The 16,280-nt window shown below is 38.1% G+C and overlaps 1 protein-coding gene across 1 annotated transcript in view; it reads left to right on the forward strand.

Moving 5' to 3' along the window:
• THSD7A (thrombospondin type 1 domain containing 7A) overlaps positions 1-16,280 on the forward strand; it is a 479,501-nt gene that overhangs the window by 396,725 nt on the left and 66,496 nt on the right. Inside the window, exons 10-12 of the mRNA XM_070369781.1 lie at positions 695-827; positions 2,230-2,333; positions 14,929-15,123. Coding sequence (XP_070225882.1) covers positions 695-827; positions 2,230-2,333; positions 14,929-15,123 — 432 coding nt within the window. The remainder of the gene's footprint in view (positions 1-694; positions 828-2,229; positions 2,334-14,928; positions 15,124-16,280) is intronic.

The raw sequence follows: 16,280 nt of genomic DNA on the forward strand, positions 1-16,280 counted from the left end.
ATTAAAGATCTTAAATTGTTTAACATGAATAATGAATGACCAGAATAATTTATGAGTTATACATTTCAAATTAAGTGAATAGCCAAGAAATAGAATTTCACATAAAACATTGAATATATTCTTGTAAGAAAGATTCATTAGATGTGTATGAGTCCCATGTGGTAAACAGGGCTATATATGAAATGGGATGAAACTAAACTTAAGGGAGAGAAAAATAAATTAATTAGATCTGTCATATTTCTCAAGGGGAAAGAAACATACGACAGAGCAGTCACGTTGTAACGGAGCCTTAGGAAGGCTAGCTGACTATGGAACTATTTTCTCCATTCTTCACATTTTTAATATAAATTGATTGGGTTTCCAATATAAGCAGTCTTTGGGAGAACTGAGGAAACCACTCGATGAGGCCTCTCATTCAGGGATGTCAAAGCCATTTCCTTCTCCAATGCATGAAAGTGAAAAGTGAAAGTGAAGTCGCTCGGCCATGTCCGACTCTTCGCGACCCCATGGACTGTAGCCCACCAGGCCCCTCCGTCCATGGGATTTTCCAGGCAAGAGTACTGGGGTAGATTGCTATTTCCTTCTCCATAAAGCACGTGTAGCTGGAGGCAATGTAATTTCTTCACACAGGCTGGTATTCGGAGATTTCTTTATCAGTGCAGAGAACAAAGGTTAAAAAGCTGCTTCATTCCAGGGGACTCCGGAATCAAGAAGCAGACTCGGCACCGCGTCATCATTCAGCCGCCAGCCAATGGAGGCAGGGACTGCGCGGATCCACTCTATGAAGAGAAGGCCTGTGAGGCCCCGCAAGTGTGCCAAAGCTACAGGTAACGGGCTGAAAGAAAAGCCTTGTGAGCAACGCACTGCGCGAAACACTTCAGGTCCTACCCTTTCCAATGTTAAGAAAAAGGAGCCAACACTATATGCAGACTCACTGGAGCTGAGGATGTGTATGACTGTGGGCACCATCTCTTGCCTTTTTTAAAGAGCTGCTTTGCTGCCAAAATCATCTCCAGGGACACAGATACTTGTGTAAACTTCCAAGTTCTATTTTTAGCTTCGGGAGCTTGAGGAAAATTCTTTTGTTGATATAAACTATAGGAAATGCAGAAAAGTGATTAATAATTATGAAACATGTGCTTTCAAGAATAGCCAAAGCAGTCCTTCCTGAGCTCCAGAGAGCACATGTTCTTCATGAATGCTGGCATTCTTGCTCACGAAGTGACGTCTTCATATCAGTGATATTAATACGATGTCTGTTCTCTTCATTTCTGGTCACCTCAAGGGAATTAAAGCTACTGAAGCTATACGTATCATCATCGTGATAATTATTAGAGAAAAATTTTTTTTCATAACTATTTTTAAAAGGTACCTAATTAAAGCTTGATGTAGTGAAAATTTGCAGTCCTGACAAAACTTTCAGTGCCAACAAATGAAATATTATGGCATCAACTGATGGAATGTGTGATCACAAAATAGTAATTTAAGATGAAATTGATGGCAAATTTGTCATCTTAATTTATCTGTATTTAATTCTTAGATGACAGACAATATAATTGTATGGTTACATGATGGACATTAACTATTAGCCCAAACTTATTTATTTGAGGGATTTGTTTTTGTGAAGTATATTATAAATTACACCTTCTGAGTTACCCCTATGATGCTAATCCAAAGAGCATTATACAGAAGGCTCATGGCTTGAATGCAGTTGTACAATTTGATTATAAAATAAATATACCTTTTTAAAATGAAACACATCCCTTCTGATACTATCTGCTACATTTGCTGGCAATCCTAATCATTAAAAAGGCTAAATATGGCACTTGCCTGGTGTTCCAGTGGTTAAGGATCTGCTTCCACTGCACGGGGTCACGGGTTTGATCCGTGGTTGAGAAACTAAGATCCCACATTCTTCATGATGTAACTTAAAAAGAAATTTTTAAAATAATTTGACATTTTAAAATGCTAAATACTATCAGTAAAGTTCATTCTTTAAGGAATTGACTGTGATGGACCCTTGTCTCCACTGCCATAGAAAGTACTTTTATATTTAGAGCTGCTTTTTATAATTCCTTGATGAAGATTTAAATTGAATTTGGATAGGACCAAAGCATTGTCAAATTCCTTTCTGTAGTGGTCAAAGTCATGGCTCCTTGGCATTGTATCACTGTGATTTCTCTGGCATGTTTGCTTCTTCTCTATGCGGCTTCTGTTCTTTCCATGTAGGTGGAAGACTCACAAATGGCGAAGGTGCCAGCTTGTCCCTTGGAGCGTGCAACAGGACAGCCCTGGAGCGCAGGAGGGCTGTGGGCCAGGACGGCAGGCAAGAGGTGGGAGGCCCCATTCCACACTTGATTTGGTTCACATTTCTCCAGCATCACTAATTTAACCACTAGCTAGCCTGTAGAGTTTGTTATTCTGATGCCACACTAGGCAAGCAGAGCAGAGCACATAAAAATCTGCTACTATCCATTCAACCACACACCAGAACACGGACACCTGTCTTTTAAGTTGTGTCCCTTGTTCTTTGACATTAGTAGTTCATTTGTCATTGTTGTTGTTTTAGTTGCTCAGCTGTGTCCGACTCTTTGCGACCCCATGGACTGTAGCCTTCCAGGTTCCTCTGTCCATGGGATTCTCCAAGCAGGAATACTGGAGTGGGTTGCCATTCCCTTCTCCAGGGGATCCTCCCAACCCAGGGATCGAACATAGCTCCTCTAATTGCACTTCCGTTCATGCTTATCTGAAAGATGATCAGCATGTACAGTGCAGCTTGTTCTTGTTGTTGTTCTTGTAATTAGTTTTTGGCTCATGGTATTCCATAACACTTCGCTTGTCACCTTAACAATCAATAAGATTCTTACATCTTTGCCCATATGCATTATGTATGTGCATGCATATAATGTAGTATAATTGGTTAACTTTCCCAGAAATTCTCAGCAATGCCTTTCTTGTCATTGTCATGGCTACCCCCAATTCAGTTCATATTTAGTACTGATTTTTAAATGGCAAATTTATGTACTCAAAACCTGCCATATGTGGAGTGCAATCTGTCGACACTGCTAGATAACATGGTATCTTGCAGAAATGAAATATGGAAATATTTCCAGCTTTCCATGATTATTTACTAGATATTATGGATAATACTTTCACTCCAAGCTTTGAACAGTGTTCTTTATACATGTAGCAAATTCATTCTGTAAAGAGTACATGATTCTTTTTACTCATGCTGCTTATACATTTAATTCCAGATACATATTTAAAATGTATTTTGAATATGTAATTGAATACACAGCCACCTTTCTTTAATTCATAAAAGCATATTTTACACCCTCATTTGTAGTTACATATTTGATGATATTGCGAAAGTGTGAACATACAGAACTGGATTCCAGTTTTTGCTGATTTCATCTGGGACCCCTTTTCTTTACAGAGTAAAGGTTGCTTTTTTTAAATTTGAAAAAAAAAATAGCATCATTTTTGGTAAGAATTTTCTATTTTGAAAGTCATTTTAGAAATCTTCATTTGAAACATTTAGTTTACAATTAACATTAACTAGTTAGTGATTTTCAGGATTTTGTTTTAATACTTATTTTTCATTCTGTATCCTCTACCATCAGTGTCGGCTAAAAAATAACTCTCTCCCTTCACAGTTTCAGAGACTTAGGTATTTAGAGTGGAAAGTCTTTCTCCCCATTTCAAACCATTCATGAGAAATTGAGTGATATAAGGATTTCTTGTCATGCCCTACTAATTCCTCCTTGAATCAAGTATACATTTGCATACAGTCTGGACCCTGCATAGAGTTAATAATGAAAGCAGGCATGCGTTTAGGAATCAAGAAACCTAAATTTTAGTCCCAGTTCTTTCACTCACACAATGTGAGTTTTATTCATCCCTTTGCCTTTCTAGGTCTCAGTTTATTTAGATGGGGAAAAAAAGAAAAGAGGACTGGACCAAATGATCTGTTAACAATTTTTTTTGTATCCTACAATCTATGCACAGATAATATCCTGCCATCAAAGTGTGACATGAATTTAGGTAAAACAGGTGAAAACTATACTTTTGCAGGCACTGAGGGAATTCTAAGATGTGAAAACTGCACAGGGTGAAAACAGGTTTAGTTTTGAACACTTTTACTTGACTGCACAACCTGGGTTTATTCGTTTCCTCTCTCTCAGGCTGAGAAAGTGCTGATCCTTACAGTGCTTTGCACATAGTGAAAGTGAAAGTCGCTCAGTCGTGTCTGACTCTTTGTGACCCCATGGACTATACAGTCCATGGAATTCTCCAGGCCAGAATGCTGGAGTGGCTAGCCTTTCCCTTCTCCGGGGGATCTCCCCATCCCAGGGATCCAACCCACGTCTCCCATATTGCAGGCGGATTCTTTACCATATGAGCCACATGGGAAGCCCTTGCACATAGTAAATCTTCATTAGATGCTAATTCCTTCCCCCTTCCTGTTAGATGGTGGCCTAATGAATGTGTGCATAGATCGCTGTAGGCATAAAAGCAACAGTATTAACAAGGTCTTTAGTTTTTTATTGACACAGTCTGTATAAAACATTTCTTTTGGTGATTACCAGTGATCTTTTCATTTCCAAATCTAAAAACCTCTGCTTATTCCTCTTCATAGTTGACTGTTCATTATAACAAGTAATGTCTGCATAAATATACTCAGAAGAACCCCTTTAAATTCTGTATGAAGATAATCTTTTTCTTTGTTGCCTTGATAAAGATTTTATTTTTCCTCAGAGCCTATATTCCTAAAGAAGTATGAAATGGAGAGAGTTAAGAGTGTAGAAATATCTTGTATTATTGGTAGAAAGGCAAAGAATTCTTTTGTTGATGGTCATGGCTGTTTTCAGCACTCTGCAGAATTGGCCTGTCAGACTCTTGTTTTATTTTCATCTTTGCCCTTATCCAGACTTTTAAAAATGCCAAATTGTGCTATTTTGAATAATTAAAATAAGAATGTAAGAAATTAGTATCTTACTAAATTGTAAGATGATGTAGTGAAAATTATTATCAGTGAGCAAAGACTATGGAGAAGCTATTCCTCCTTCCTCTCTAATACTCCAGACTTTCTAATTCCAGTCACTCTTGTGACTCTGATTGCATTCGGAAGACTGTGTAGAAAGAGTCATGAGTGTTAAGAAGGGATGAAGATGTTCAGCCCAGGGAACTTAATTTGTTTAGGGAAATGAGATCACTGGTAACATTGCCTAACAAGAAGGAGATAAAGACGGAAACCAATCTATTGCAAAAGTAGTCATTTGAACATAAAGAGCTTAAGAAAGATCTAAAGGATGAGCCGGGACTTGACTTGTACCATAATATTAGATTAAATAGAAAGGAGAAAAGAATAGAAAATGAGAGCAAGTCTATTATTTAAGCATCGGAGGTAAGGAAAACAAAAACAAAAAAAACTAAACGTGTTCACAGAGAAGTGGATAGATTGAAGCTCTGAAGATGTGAGCTGGAGCCCGGGGTAATTTTGTAGAGGGCCATAAATGTCAGGATCAGTATTTTAGACCTTGTTCGATAAGTGGTGCAAGCAAGGACCTGATGAAAGCAGTGTTTTATCTGTCAGCGTGTACAGAGTAAGTTAGAAAGATAAGACACATGGGTCTGGATGCCAGCCAGAGCATTGTTGTAGCAATGCAACGTTGAAGAGCTCAGACTGGAACCACTGTAGTCAAAATGGGTAAAAATAAATGGATTTTCAACATGTAATAGAAGAAAATAACTTTAGGACATAGTAGCAGACAGCAGCAGCAGAGATGGACCTAAGTAAGTCAAAGACCATCATATCGTTTTTAACTCTAATATTGTCACTGTGTATAGCGAGAGAGTTAAATACTCTGTGTGAATTTTCTCTTCTAACTAAAAATCTTATGAAATCTCAGACCAAATTTAGATTTTGATCTAAACTAATTGTAAAACACTGCATTTCAAGAATCAAAAAGAAGAACAGGATTTACCTTGTCCTTCATTCTGATGTGAACTACATTTTGAAGTGCTAATTTAAATTTCTTCGGTTAAATAAACATGTTGTATGAACCAAAAGAAGAGTTAATTTACTAAGTATGAATAGAAAGGAAATAATGTGTGTGTCTCATATACTGCACATCACTCAGAAGAACACTTAGAAAGTCACCATTCATTTTTTCTAAAATGACTTGAGCCTTTCCTATTAGTAAAAAAAAATAACTCTTAGTTCTTTTACCAGCTTCTAGCAAGCTGCCCTCGTCGTCTTCATATTGAGTCACCTGTACCTACTGTTAGCCACCTGCTAACAACAACAAAAAACATTAGCCAGTGCAGGAGACTTAAGAGATGCGGGTTTGATCCCTATATGGGGAACATAGCCTGGAGAAGGAAATGGCAACCCACTCCAATATACTTGCCTGGAGAATCCCATGGATAGAGGAGCCTGGCAGACTATGGTCCATAGCATTTGCAAAGAGTTAGACATGACTGAAGGGGCTTAGCACAGCACAGCCATTATAGACAGATGTTCAGTTTTACTCTTAATCCTGTTATTAGCATAATTCCAGCTGTAGGAACTATCAGCTACGGTGATGCATTGCAAAGGAGCTGGAAAGCAGTTATGTTCCCAGAGTCTCTTTAATGAGTCACCAACAGTAGCTGCTTATCATCCCAGTGCTGGCACTCCTTGTAAAGCAAAGCAATGAGAATCAGCCTTCCCCACAAATGAGTTAGAGTAACACAGGTGTGAGAAGATCGGAAGATTCTACTCCGGTCAGGTAAACGCAGTCGTGACCAAGTCTACATTCTGTGCATTTCAAACCTATGTGAAAGTACTCTTTATGGAAATGCTTTACATTAGAATACAATAGGGAGTTAGGAGTAATAAGGAACTTTAGTGAGGCTTTGGGTATTGAGATTGGTGCTTCCAGAAAATTTCATTTAGTGGTGGTGGTGGTTGTTTAGTCGCTAAATCACGTCTGACTCTTTTGTGACCCCATGGACTGTAACCCACCAGGTTCCTCTGTCCATGGGATTTCCCAGCAAGGATACTGGAGTGGGTTGCCATTTCCTTCTCTAGGGGATCGTCCTGACTCAGGGATCAAACCTCCATCTCCCGCATTGCAGACAGATTCTTCACTGCTGAGCCACCAGGGAATCCCTTATCTGGTGGTATAAGCACTAAAAAGAGAGAGGAGAAAAAGGTATTTTAAAGAAGGAATTAACAGGGTTTTGCAACTTTAAATCATTCTTAAATCTCACAGGGAAATTTTAGGCTTTTGAAATAGGCATATTTCTTATTTTTTGTCAATAAAAGAAATGCAAACAACAAAATTATATCTAGTCTATTTAATTTTTAAATGTATGTATACAGGTTATATTTGCTTTGTGCTATTCAAGTCGCTTGGTATAAACTTTTAATAGAACTGTAACCTCTACTGTCTCTTCTCTCTGCTCACATTTCTACAGTTTAGATGGCATTTAGAGGGCTAAATTATTGATTGGTCAGTGACTATGTCATTGAAACATAGCCCTACTAGCTGTAGCTAGAGTCATCATTACATTTACATTCAAAATAAAAGAGGTGGCTCATATTAATGACAGTTTGGGACATTTTATTTATTTTTTCCTCTATAACTGTCCTAAGGGGTAATGTCAACCACTACTAATAAATATATTTTAACAGTGTTTATTACCTTATGACATATATATATCAGGAATATGATCCAAAAATATCATAGATTAGATCCTTGGATTTCATGAATTCAAATTTATTCTTTCTCAATCTCTGTGTTGATCTTGATGCTACCTCCTGCCAAGTGTATTTTCTGTAATTTAGATGGAACTAGAGTTAATAATCCCCAGGATCAACCCTGCCTGATCTCCCACACACTCTGTATCCTTGCATGCCAAGGAATGTCCACTATGATGTTGATCCATCACTAAGATCTGACATCAGCCTTTACATGGAAGCCAGCCTGATTCAGATGTATTCTCAAGTCCAGACGACAGAAAAGAAAAAAACTTCAATTTTATGCCTCACATGGCAGGGACCTTCCAGGCCATGGGAGTCCTTACCCTGTATCACATATTGGTTAAAAAGGTTATAAACGGAAAGTCTAGGAATAAAAAGGAAGGTTCTAATTTTCCTCCCAACAAAATTACATCTAAATGAATTTGTATAAGGTGAGATGTAAGTATTTAACTATAATTCATGCTGTTATTTTTTGTGAGCAAATAGTGGCTTAAACAGTATTGATACCCTTGCTATCTCTCTTTCAGTTAATTTCTAAAAGATTATACCTTAGAAGCATTATTGGGGTTAGGCCCAGAAGATCTAGGCCAATTTATCTCAGAAACTCACATTAATCTATTAATTTTCAGAGACTTTTATAATATGAATGAAAATAATGGCATAGAAAGAGAACTAGATAGAAAAGAGCCAAGGAGTTTACTGTAAAGAAATTTTGTGCAGACATGATTTTTAAACTCTTCTTTGGGCTAATATATAATTGTGTGTGTGTGTGTGTGTGTGTGTGTGTTGCTCAGTCATGTCCGAGTCTTTGCAACTCCATGGACTGTAGACTGCCAGCCTCCTCTGTCCTCCAGGCAAGGATACTGGAGTGGGTTGCCATTTCCTTCTCCAGAGGATCTTCCCAACCCAGGGATTGAACCTGGGTCTCCTGCATTGCCAGCAGAAGCTTTACCATCTGAGCTACTAGGGAAGCCCATGATATTTAATATTAATTATATTAATATTATATATATATATACTATTAATACTTACTCATTACTAGACAATATCTTCATATTCTTCATTGAGGTAAGTTGTTATTTAAAACTTCTAGAATTATTTCTGCTTTCAAATCACTTCCTCTAGTTTTCTATGAATATCAGCATTCTAGTTGATTTGGGGATTTTGGTTTTGTTTTAGATCTCTGAGAGCCCTGTCATAAAATGATGAGTAGCATTTGCTGCTTTTTAAATAGCTGATAGAATACGCTTGACACAGGGATGTCTTTGTGATGGTTCCTCAGTGCCCTGTTGGTTGTGATGCAGTCAGTTAACCCTTCCCAGCTCCCAGTCAAGGATCTAACTGACCTTGGTCTGTGCTGCTCCACGGGGAGCTGATTATTATTTCCTAGTAAGTCTCTACACAAGGACTTTTGCATATATTAAGAGCATCAGTGAGACTAGAGATCACTGGTAACTATTTAGAATCAATAAAAAAAAAAAAAGGTGCATTTCTTTCCATTTGGCCAGAGTTACAGTCACAAATTGTAATTAGGAAGTGTAATTTGGCAGACTTGTCCGTGAAAAATCTGTTCCACACAGAGAAAGACCAAGATCATTAAATCCATGTAGTAAACAACTGGAGCCCTTTTGCATTATTTATAGGTCTGGTCTTATTTCTAAGCACAGTTAGGTTTCTTGGTAACTAGCTCCCACTCACATTAAGCTTTTTCTCTTTTATTTCTACATGATCCATTTTCACTATTGTCTTTTTTTTTCTTTGTAATACCATAGGAAAAAAAAATCACTCCTCTAATTGCTCAGTCAGCCCATCATATTCTGTCTGCAGTGCTGTCCAGACATGGTTGCTGTGGGAAAAGCCCTGTTAATATGGCTCAATTTAATAAATAAGGCCTCAGAGCTCCTTGAACTCTTCGTTACATAGAATCTAACAGCTTTCACTCCACTCGGGCATTGATCTTATTCTATTTCCTGTAATGAACATCTGTGTACAAATTTTCAATCTAGTCATTTATTTCACTCTGATTATTCAAACGGAATGACAATTTGGCCTTACATGCTGAAGGGTAATCCACAGACCAATAGAATACCTTCTTTTGGTGCATCTTGAACAGTAAGGGCATTTCATTCCTCTTCAAAAAAATGAAGATAAGCAACTCCATTCTGAATTCTATTAGATTTACTTCAGAGCTGCACCAGTAGCCTTCCATTTACATACTCATATATGCATAACCCAGATACCCATGTCCTTTTAGCTCAAACCAATGTTAGCTGCTGCTGCTGCTGCTAAGTCGCTTCAGTCGTGTCCGACTCTGTGCGACCCCATAGACGGCAGCCCACCAGGCTCCACTGTCCCTGGGGTTCTCCAGGCAAGAACACTGGAGTGGGTTGCCTTTTCCTTCTCCAATGCATGAAAGTGAAAAAACAAAGTGAAGTCGCTCAGTCGTACCCGACTCCTAGTGACCCCGTGGACTGCAGCCTACCAGGTTCCTCCATCCATGGGATTTTCCAGGCAAGAGTACTGGAGTGGGGTGCCATTGCCTTCTCCCAATGTTATCTATTGCCTTTCATTTCAGAAACCTTTATTATTCTCCTCTTTAAAACATAACTCAAAATTCAACTTACATGGAAACACTCTGGAATTGGCTCTACTTATTCTACTTATTAATCTTTTTATTTAACTGTATGGGATGTGTCAAAGATACACAAAAGTATAGAGACTGATGTAATAAATACTAGCCGTGTAGTCATCACTGACGTAACTTGAACAGATTGTAACATGTCACTCTTGGTCATCAGCTACTCCTCACACAGGTAAAGATATCGTGCTGGAGTATTTTAAAACAACTCCCAGTTAAGATGCACATCTAATTTTTTAAACATAACAAAAGTATTATTATAACACTAAACAAAATTAAGTGTAATTCATACCATGTCTAACATTCATACCACATTTAACTGTCCCCCATTGTCTCAAAATTGTCTGTTTACAATCAGTTTGTTCCAATTTGGGTTCATGAATGTCTCCACATTGCATTTGGTTAGACTATTTCTTCAGTCACCTTTAATATAACAATTTGAGCTCCTTTCTTCAGAGCATTTACTTGTTGAAGAAACTGGCATTCTTACTTATCTTTCCAACATTTCCTCAGTATTGTTGGGCTGAGCTTGCCTTGCTTAATTTACAAGTAACCCCCAAGGTAGTCACATGGATATCTTCTAGGCTTTCAGCCTCCTAGAAGCTGCCCATCCATGACACTTAAATAACTTCTGTGCTTCATATAAATAAGCTAACATTATAAATCAGATTGATATAATCAGCATAAAGAAGGAATTTTGCTTTAAAATAATTGTTTTTATATATGTTGACCTCACTAAGAAGCTTTCATGCTCATTTTCATGGTAATTTATCCATAGGGCAACATGGGTTTGGGCCATCTTCCTAACAAGGCCTCAGCCCAAAGGAAAACTTGGGTAATTATTATATGCAAGATACGCACCCGGCACCTGTAAATACAATTGTCTGTGTATATGTAGCTTTCTCATGTGCTAGGAAACCATGCTTAGGATGACACATCTTTTCTGCAGTGAAAACCACCCTATTTTCAGTGTCTTAAAGATGATTTCTAAGATTTATAAAGTTGATAACTCAGATGGTTTCCTTTCCAAACATTTATATTTTCTTCACCCTAATAGCAGGAAGTTCATTTCAGATTACATTCCTGTTTGAATTGTTGTATTTCCTCCAAGTCAGAATAGAAACAAGTTGAGATGTATGATAAGTTTCAATATATTGTACAAATGGTACTGTTGCTGCTTGTTTGGATAACATTGCATAAGTAATTCATTCAAAATACACTGCCTAAACTGTCAGATAAAGGGAGTGGAGTGCTGAGTGGGCTCCTGAGAACAAATATGGGAATTTTACATATTTTTTTTCTTTTGAGCTACTTGAAATACTTTTTGAGATTTTGCATGCTACAGGAATATAGGCTTTAGGTTTACATAAATGGTATAGATTTGCACAGAAGAAATTAGTTTCTAGAATCATGTTGATAGTAGTTTTACTTTATTTTGGTTTTTCATGTCCCTTAATGTGATGATGGTTGGAACAATTATGAAATAAAATTTATAAGAAAGAACCTTAGAAAACCTTAATGGAGAACCCAAGGCAATTGCATTTAGTTTAAAAGATTTATAGTCAAGTCTGTATTTCAGAGAGCCAAATTGGATGCTTAGATAAATTCATCTTTTTTCTAAGAATATAAATTTAGTTTTGTAGATTTTTTTTCTTTTAGTTATAAACAGTGTGACTCTATTCACAGCTTAGAACTCTTATGGTTAAATTTCTTATTTTCCAAAATAATCATTTTTGAGGTTCCTACATATCCTGATGAGTAAAGATCTAATATTTTCCTCTTTATCAATCCTTCCTCTTAAGCATCCTTGGAGAAACTTTGGCCACAAACTGTCAGAGCTTCCTTTGTATAAAGTGTTCAAGCAGGTGTAGAGAGAATTGTAAAATCACATGAGCTTATTAATATACTTCATTTTGTGGATTGCTCCTATGCGAATCCACAGGTAACAGTCTTCCTGCCTACCTAGATGCTCGTTTTGGTATACTCCTTGTACTCCAAGTTTAAGTTCCCCTTAGCTCATTCCCACGTGCTCAGCCTTGGCATAGTGCCAAGCTTTGGGAACTTGGGCACCAGAGTACCCTCAGTTTTAGTCACAAGTCTCAGACAAACATATCCTAGTGACTTGAATACTCAGGCCTGTAGGACTTAAGCTTGAATGGACATGAGGACCATCTGAGCAACTTGAAAATAAATGCATATTCCTTGACCCCACACACAGAGCTCTCATCCAGGAGCTTTGGAATGAATACAGAAATCTTCAACTCCAGTAGCATTCCAGGAGTATCTGATGCCCCTAGAAATACACTGCCTACTAGAGCAGTGGTCTCATTTCACTGATACGTGTTTGAATCACCAGGGAGCTTTAAAAATGATATTAATGCCTGGGACCCTGCCCTCAACCAGTTGAATCAGAATGTTGGAGTTTAGCAAGGGCATGCACATGTTCCCAAAGCTATCCAGGTGATGATCATCTGCAGCTTGATGTGAGAGCCTCTGCCTGGCACTGGTCTGATGACTGCAGTCCACCAGACAACTCTTCTTCCAAGAGGTGAGAGTCTCTTGGAGCACTTAATGTTGTTGCCTGTCACATCAACTTCCTAAAGTCTACCACTCTCCCCTCAACCAGGTTTTCACATCTTTAAAATTCATGGACCTCTGTTCATTTCATACAGATTGGCTTTTCCAGTGTTGTGCCTATTAAATGAAGAGAGAACTAGAGCTAAGAAACAAGTGTTTTCACCTGCATTTGCCCAATTAATGTAACTTTTCCTACAGCAGTACCAACAAGTTGTGTTCACCGTACACAGAGAAAGTCTTCCTTGGATAAAGCTGTTTTAAATCTTTTTACACACCCCATCACACACTCCTGTACTACAGGGTAGTTTAGTTTTAACATACAGATCCAGAGGGTCTGACTCTAGGCTGCAGTGTCAGCCTAGACCAAAAACCTGAAAGGCCCACGTAAATCAATCTGACGGGGCCATTTAGGCTGGTTCAATGAAGCCTTAACTTTAGGACCAAGGTCTAAATGTTTCTTCTGCTTCCTCAATAAAAAATGAATAATTTCTAAAACCAATAGGGGGGAAATGGCTTCGGGAGGAAAGAGGACTTAGACATCACTTGTTGTTTTTCTTTAAGACATTTTACCTTAAAGCAATTTTACATCTATGTTCCATAGGTAAAAAAATAATGACTTGGTTTTAAAAATTCAGTCAATATCTTGGGAAAACTAAAATAGATAAACCAGAATTATTTGACCCTTTTTTGAGACTCCATATGTAATTATTGGAAATGCCAACTATGATGTGATAGATTAAGATTGCTGAAAGTTTTGTCTTAATTTTTTAAATTGGAGGATAATTGCTTTACACTGTTGTGTTGCTTTCTGCTGTACACCAGCATGAATCAGCCATAAGTATACATGTGTTCCCTCCCTCTTGAACCTCCTTCCCTGCTCCCAGCCCATCCCACCCATCTAGGTTGCCACAGAGACCCGGTCGAGCTCCCTGTGTTATACAGCAACTTCCCATTAATTATCTGTTTTACATATGGTAACATATATATTTCAGGGCTACTCTCTCAATGCGCCCCACCCTTGTCTTCATTTTAAACTCATGCTTGTTATTTGTGCATGTGAAGAACTTGTACACAGAGGGAAGTAGGGAGGGACTTCGACACTGCCCTCTCCCGTTCGTCATTAATCACTTCAAAGCCGTCACAACAAGCTTTCAATGTAATTTTAAAAAGAAACATGCTTTTTTATGCAAATGGAGCTCTGTGACAAGTTTCATAAGCACTCTCCCCCACCCAAACCTTCCAAAGAGTTGACTGCCACTAAGTCCCTTCTAGGTAGGGGCTTCCCAGGTGGCACAGTGATAAAGAATCTGCCTGCTAATGCAGGAGACGTGGGTTGTATCCCTAGATTGGGAATATCCCCTGGAGTAGGAAATGGCAACCCATTCCAGTATTCTTGCCTGGAAATTTCCATGGGCAGCAGAGCCTGTCTGTTTTCTCTTTTAAATAATTCATTTCTAAATATAATCCACATGTGACTTAATATCTTTGAAAGTGAAAGTATTAGTTGCTCAATTATGTCCAACTCTTTGCAGTCCCATGGACTATATAGCCGGGCAGGTTCCTTTGTCCTTGAAATTCTCCAGGCAAGAATCTTGGAATGGAGGCCCTTCTCCAGGAGATCTTCCCAACCCAGGGATAGAACCCAGGCCTCCCGCATTGCAGGCAGATTCTTTACCATCTGAATCACCAGGGAAGCCCTAAAATCCTTAATGACATCTAATAAAACCTGCTGTGTGTGTGTGTTTGCTTCTGTTGTGTCTGACAGATATCTGTTATTTTAAAAATGCTATAGGATCAATTTAATGACCACTGTGATTACTAGAAACACTCCTACCAGATTTCTGCTGCAAATAAAGAGTCAGAAGAGGATTTCTCCACCTAAGTAAAATAATGTTAGGTTAATTCCTGATTAAGGGTAATTACATTCAAATTCATGATAAATAGCCCTTTGCTTTTCCTTTAGCCATTACTTGTCGAAAGCAAGATGGAGGGCAGGCTGGCATCCATGAATGCCTCCGGTATGCAGGCCCTGTGCCAGCCCTCACCCAAGCCTGCCAGATGCCTTGCCAAGATGACTGTCAGCTCACCAGCTGGTCCAGGTTTTCTTCATGCAACGGAGACTGCGGTGCAGTTAGAACCAGAAAGCGTGCTATTGTTGGTAAGAATAATTGGGATGCCAAAGCCAACACTTGCCAAGGCAGAAAAACATAATAAAAAGTCAGAACAAGATAGTTCTGACAATGTATTTGGAAAATGCACGGATATGCCTTATTCTTGCTGTCGTAACACTTAATATGGCAGCGGATTCAGAGCTGTATTTTAACATAAGGTGGCTGTGACAGATGCATTATGTACTTTTAGTAGAAAAAGTAGCCTTGAAAATTGAACTCTGTCTGCCTAAACGATCTGTGCTAGATTACTTTTTGGTTTAAACATGTACTTTTGTTGAATTACCAATAGACTGTGAGGTGCTTAGAAAAAAAGTTTTTTAGGAACACAGGGAGAGGTTTTGACTTGGTTTTCTTAAGTCATTCTCCTTGTCACAACCTCAGATTATCCTTCATCATCTAGAAGAAAAATACGACATTAATTCTGTATCTGAAAGCTTTATTTTAAAAGGTAGTCACAGTGGCAAAAAGCATAATGAACAGAAACAGGAGCCATCATGCTGAACTAAACTCTGAGGCATTCAAAAATACTGTCAGTGGCCAGAGAAACCTAAAAATGCTCATGCTAGTAGAGTATTCAGAATCTGAAGTGGTAAAATGGACCAGCTGTCATAATAAAGACTATTGAAAACTGTATTAAGGCAGCTTATGAAAGTTAAATATATATATAAGACATATGTAGTTATGTGCAATATAATTAATATATATGAGATAAATATATGTAATCTAATTAAAATAATGGTTTTATTCAGGCACATATTACTATTATACTCAAGTTTTTATCTTACAAGGGAATTTATTTAGGTTTACACACAAACTATTTCTAATATTTTTATTTGATATTAAACATTTTCATTTTTAATATCATTATTCCCTACATTAATCACCAAGTATGTCAAAATGATTGTTCTTCAGAACTATTGAAAGATGTGAAATCACAATCAGAAAAGTAAATGTGAAACTCATTTTCTGAACAGCTGCTGCTGCTAAGTCGCTTCAGTCGTGTCCGACTCTGTGCGACTCCATAGACGGCAGCCCACCAGGCTCCCCCATCCCTGGGATTCTCCAGGCAAGAACACTGGAGTGGGTTGCCATTTCCTTCTCCAATGCATGAAAGTGAAAAGTGAAAGGGAAAGGGAAGTCGTTT

The sequence above is a fragment of the Bos mutus genome, chromosome 4, assembly GCF_027580195.1.
Source record: "Bos mutus isolate GX-2022 chromosome 4, NWIPB_WYAK_1.1, whole genome shotgun sequence".
In the NCBI taxonomy this organism is placed as follows: domain Eukaryota; kingdom Metazoa; phylum Chordata; class Mammalia; order Artiodactyla; family Bovidae; genus Bos; species Bos mutus.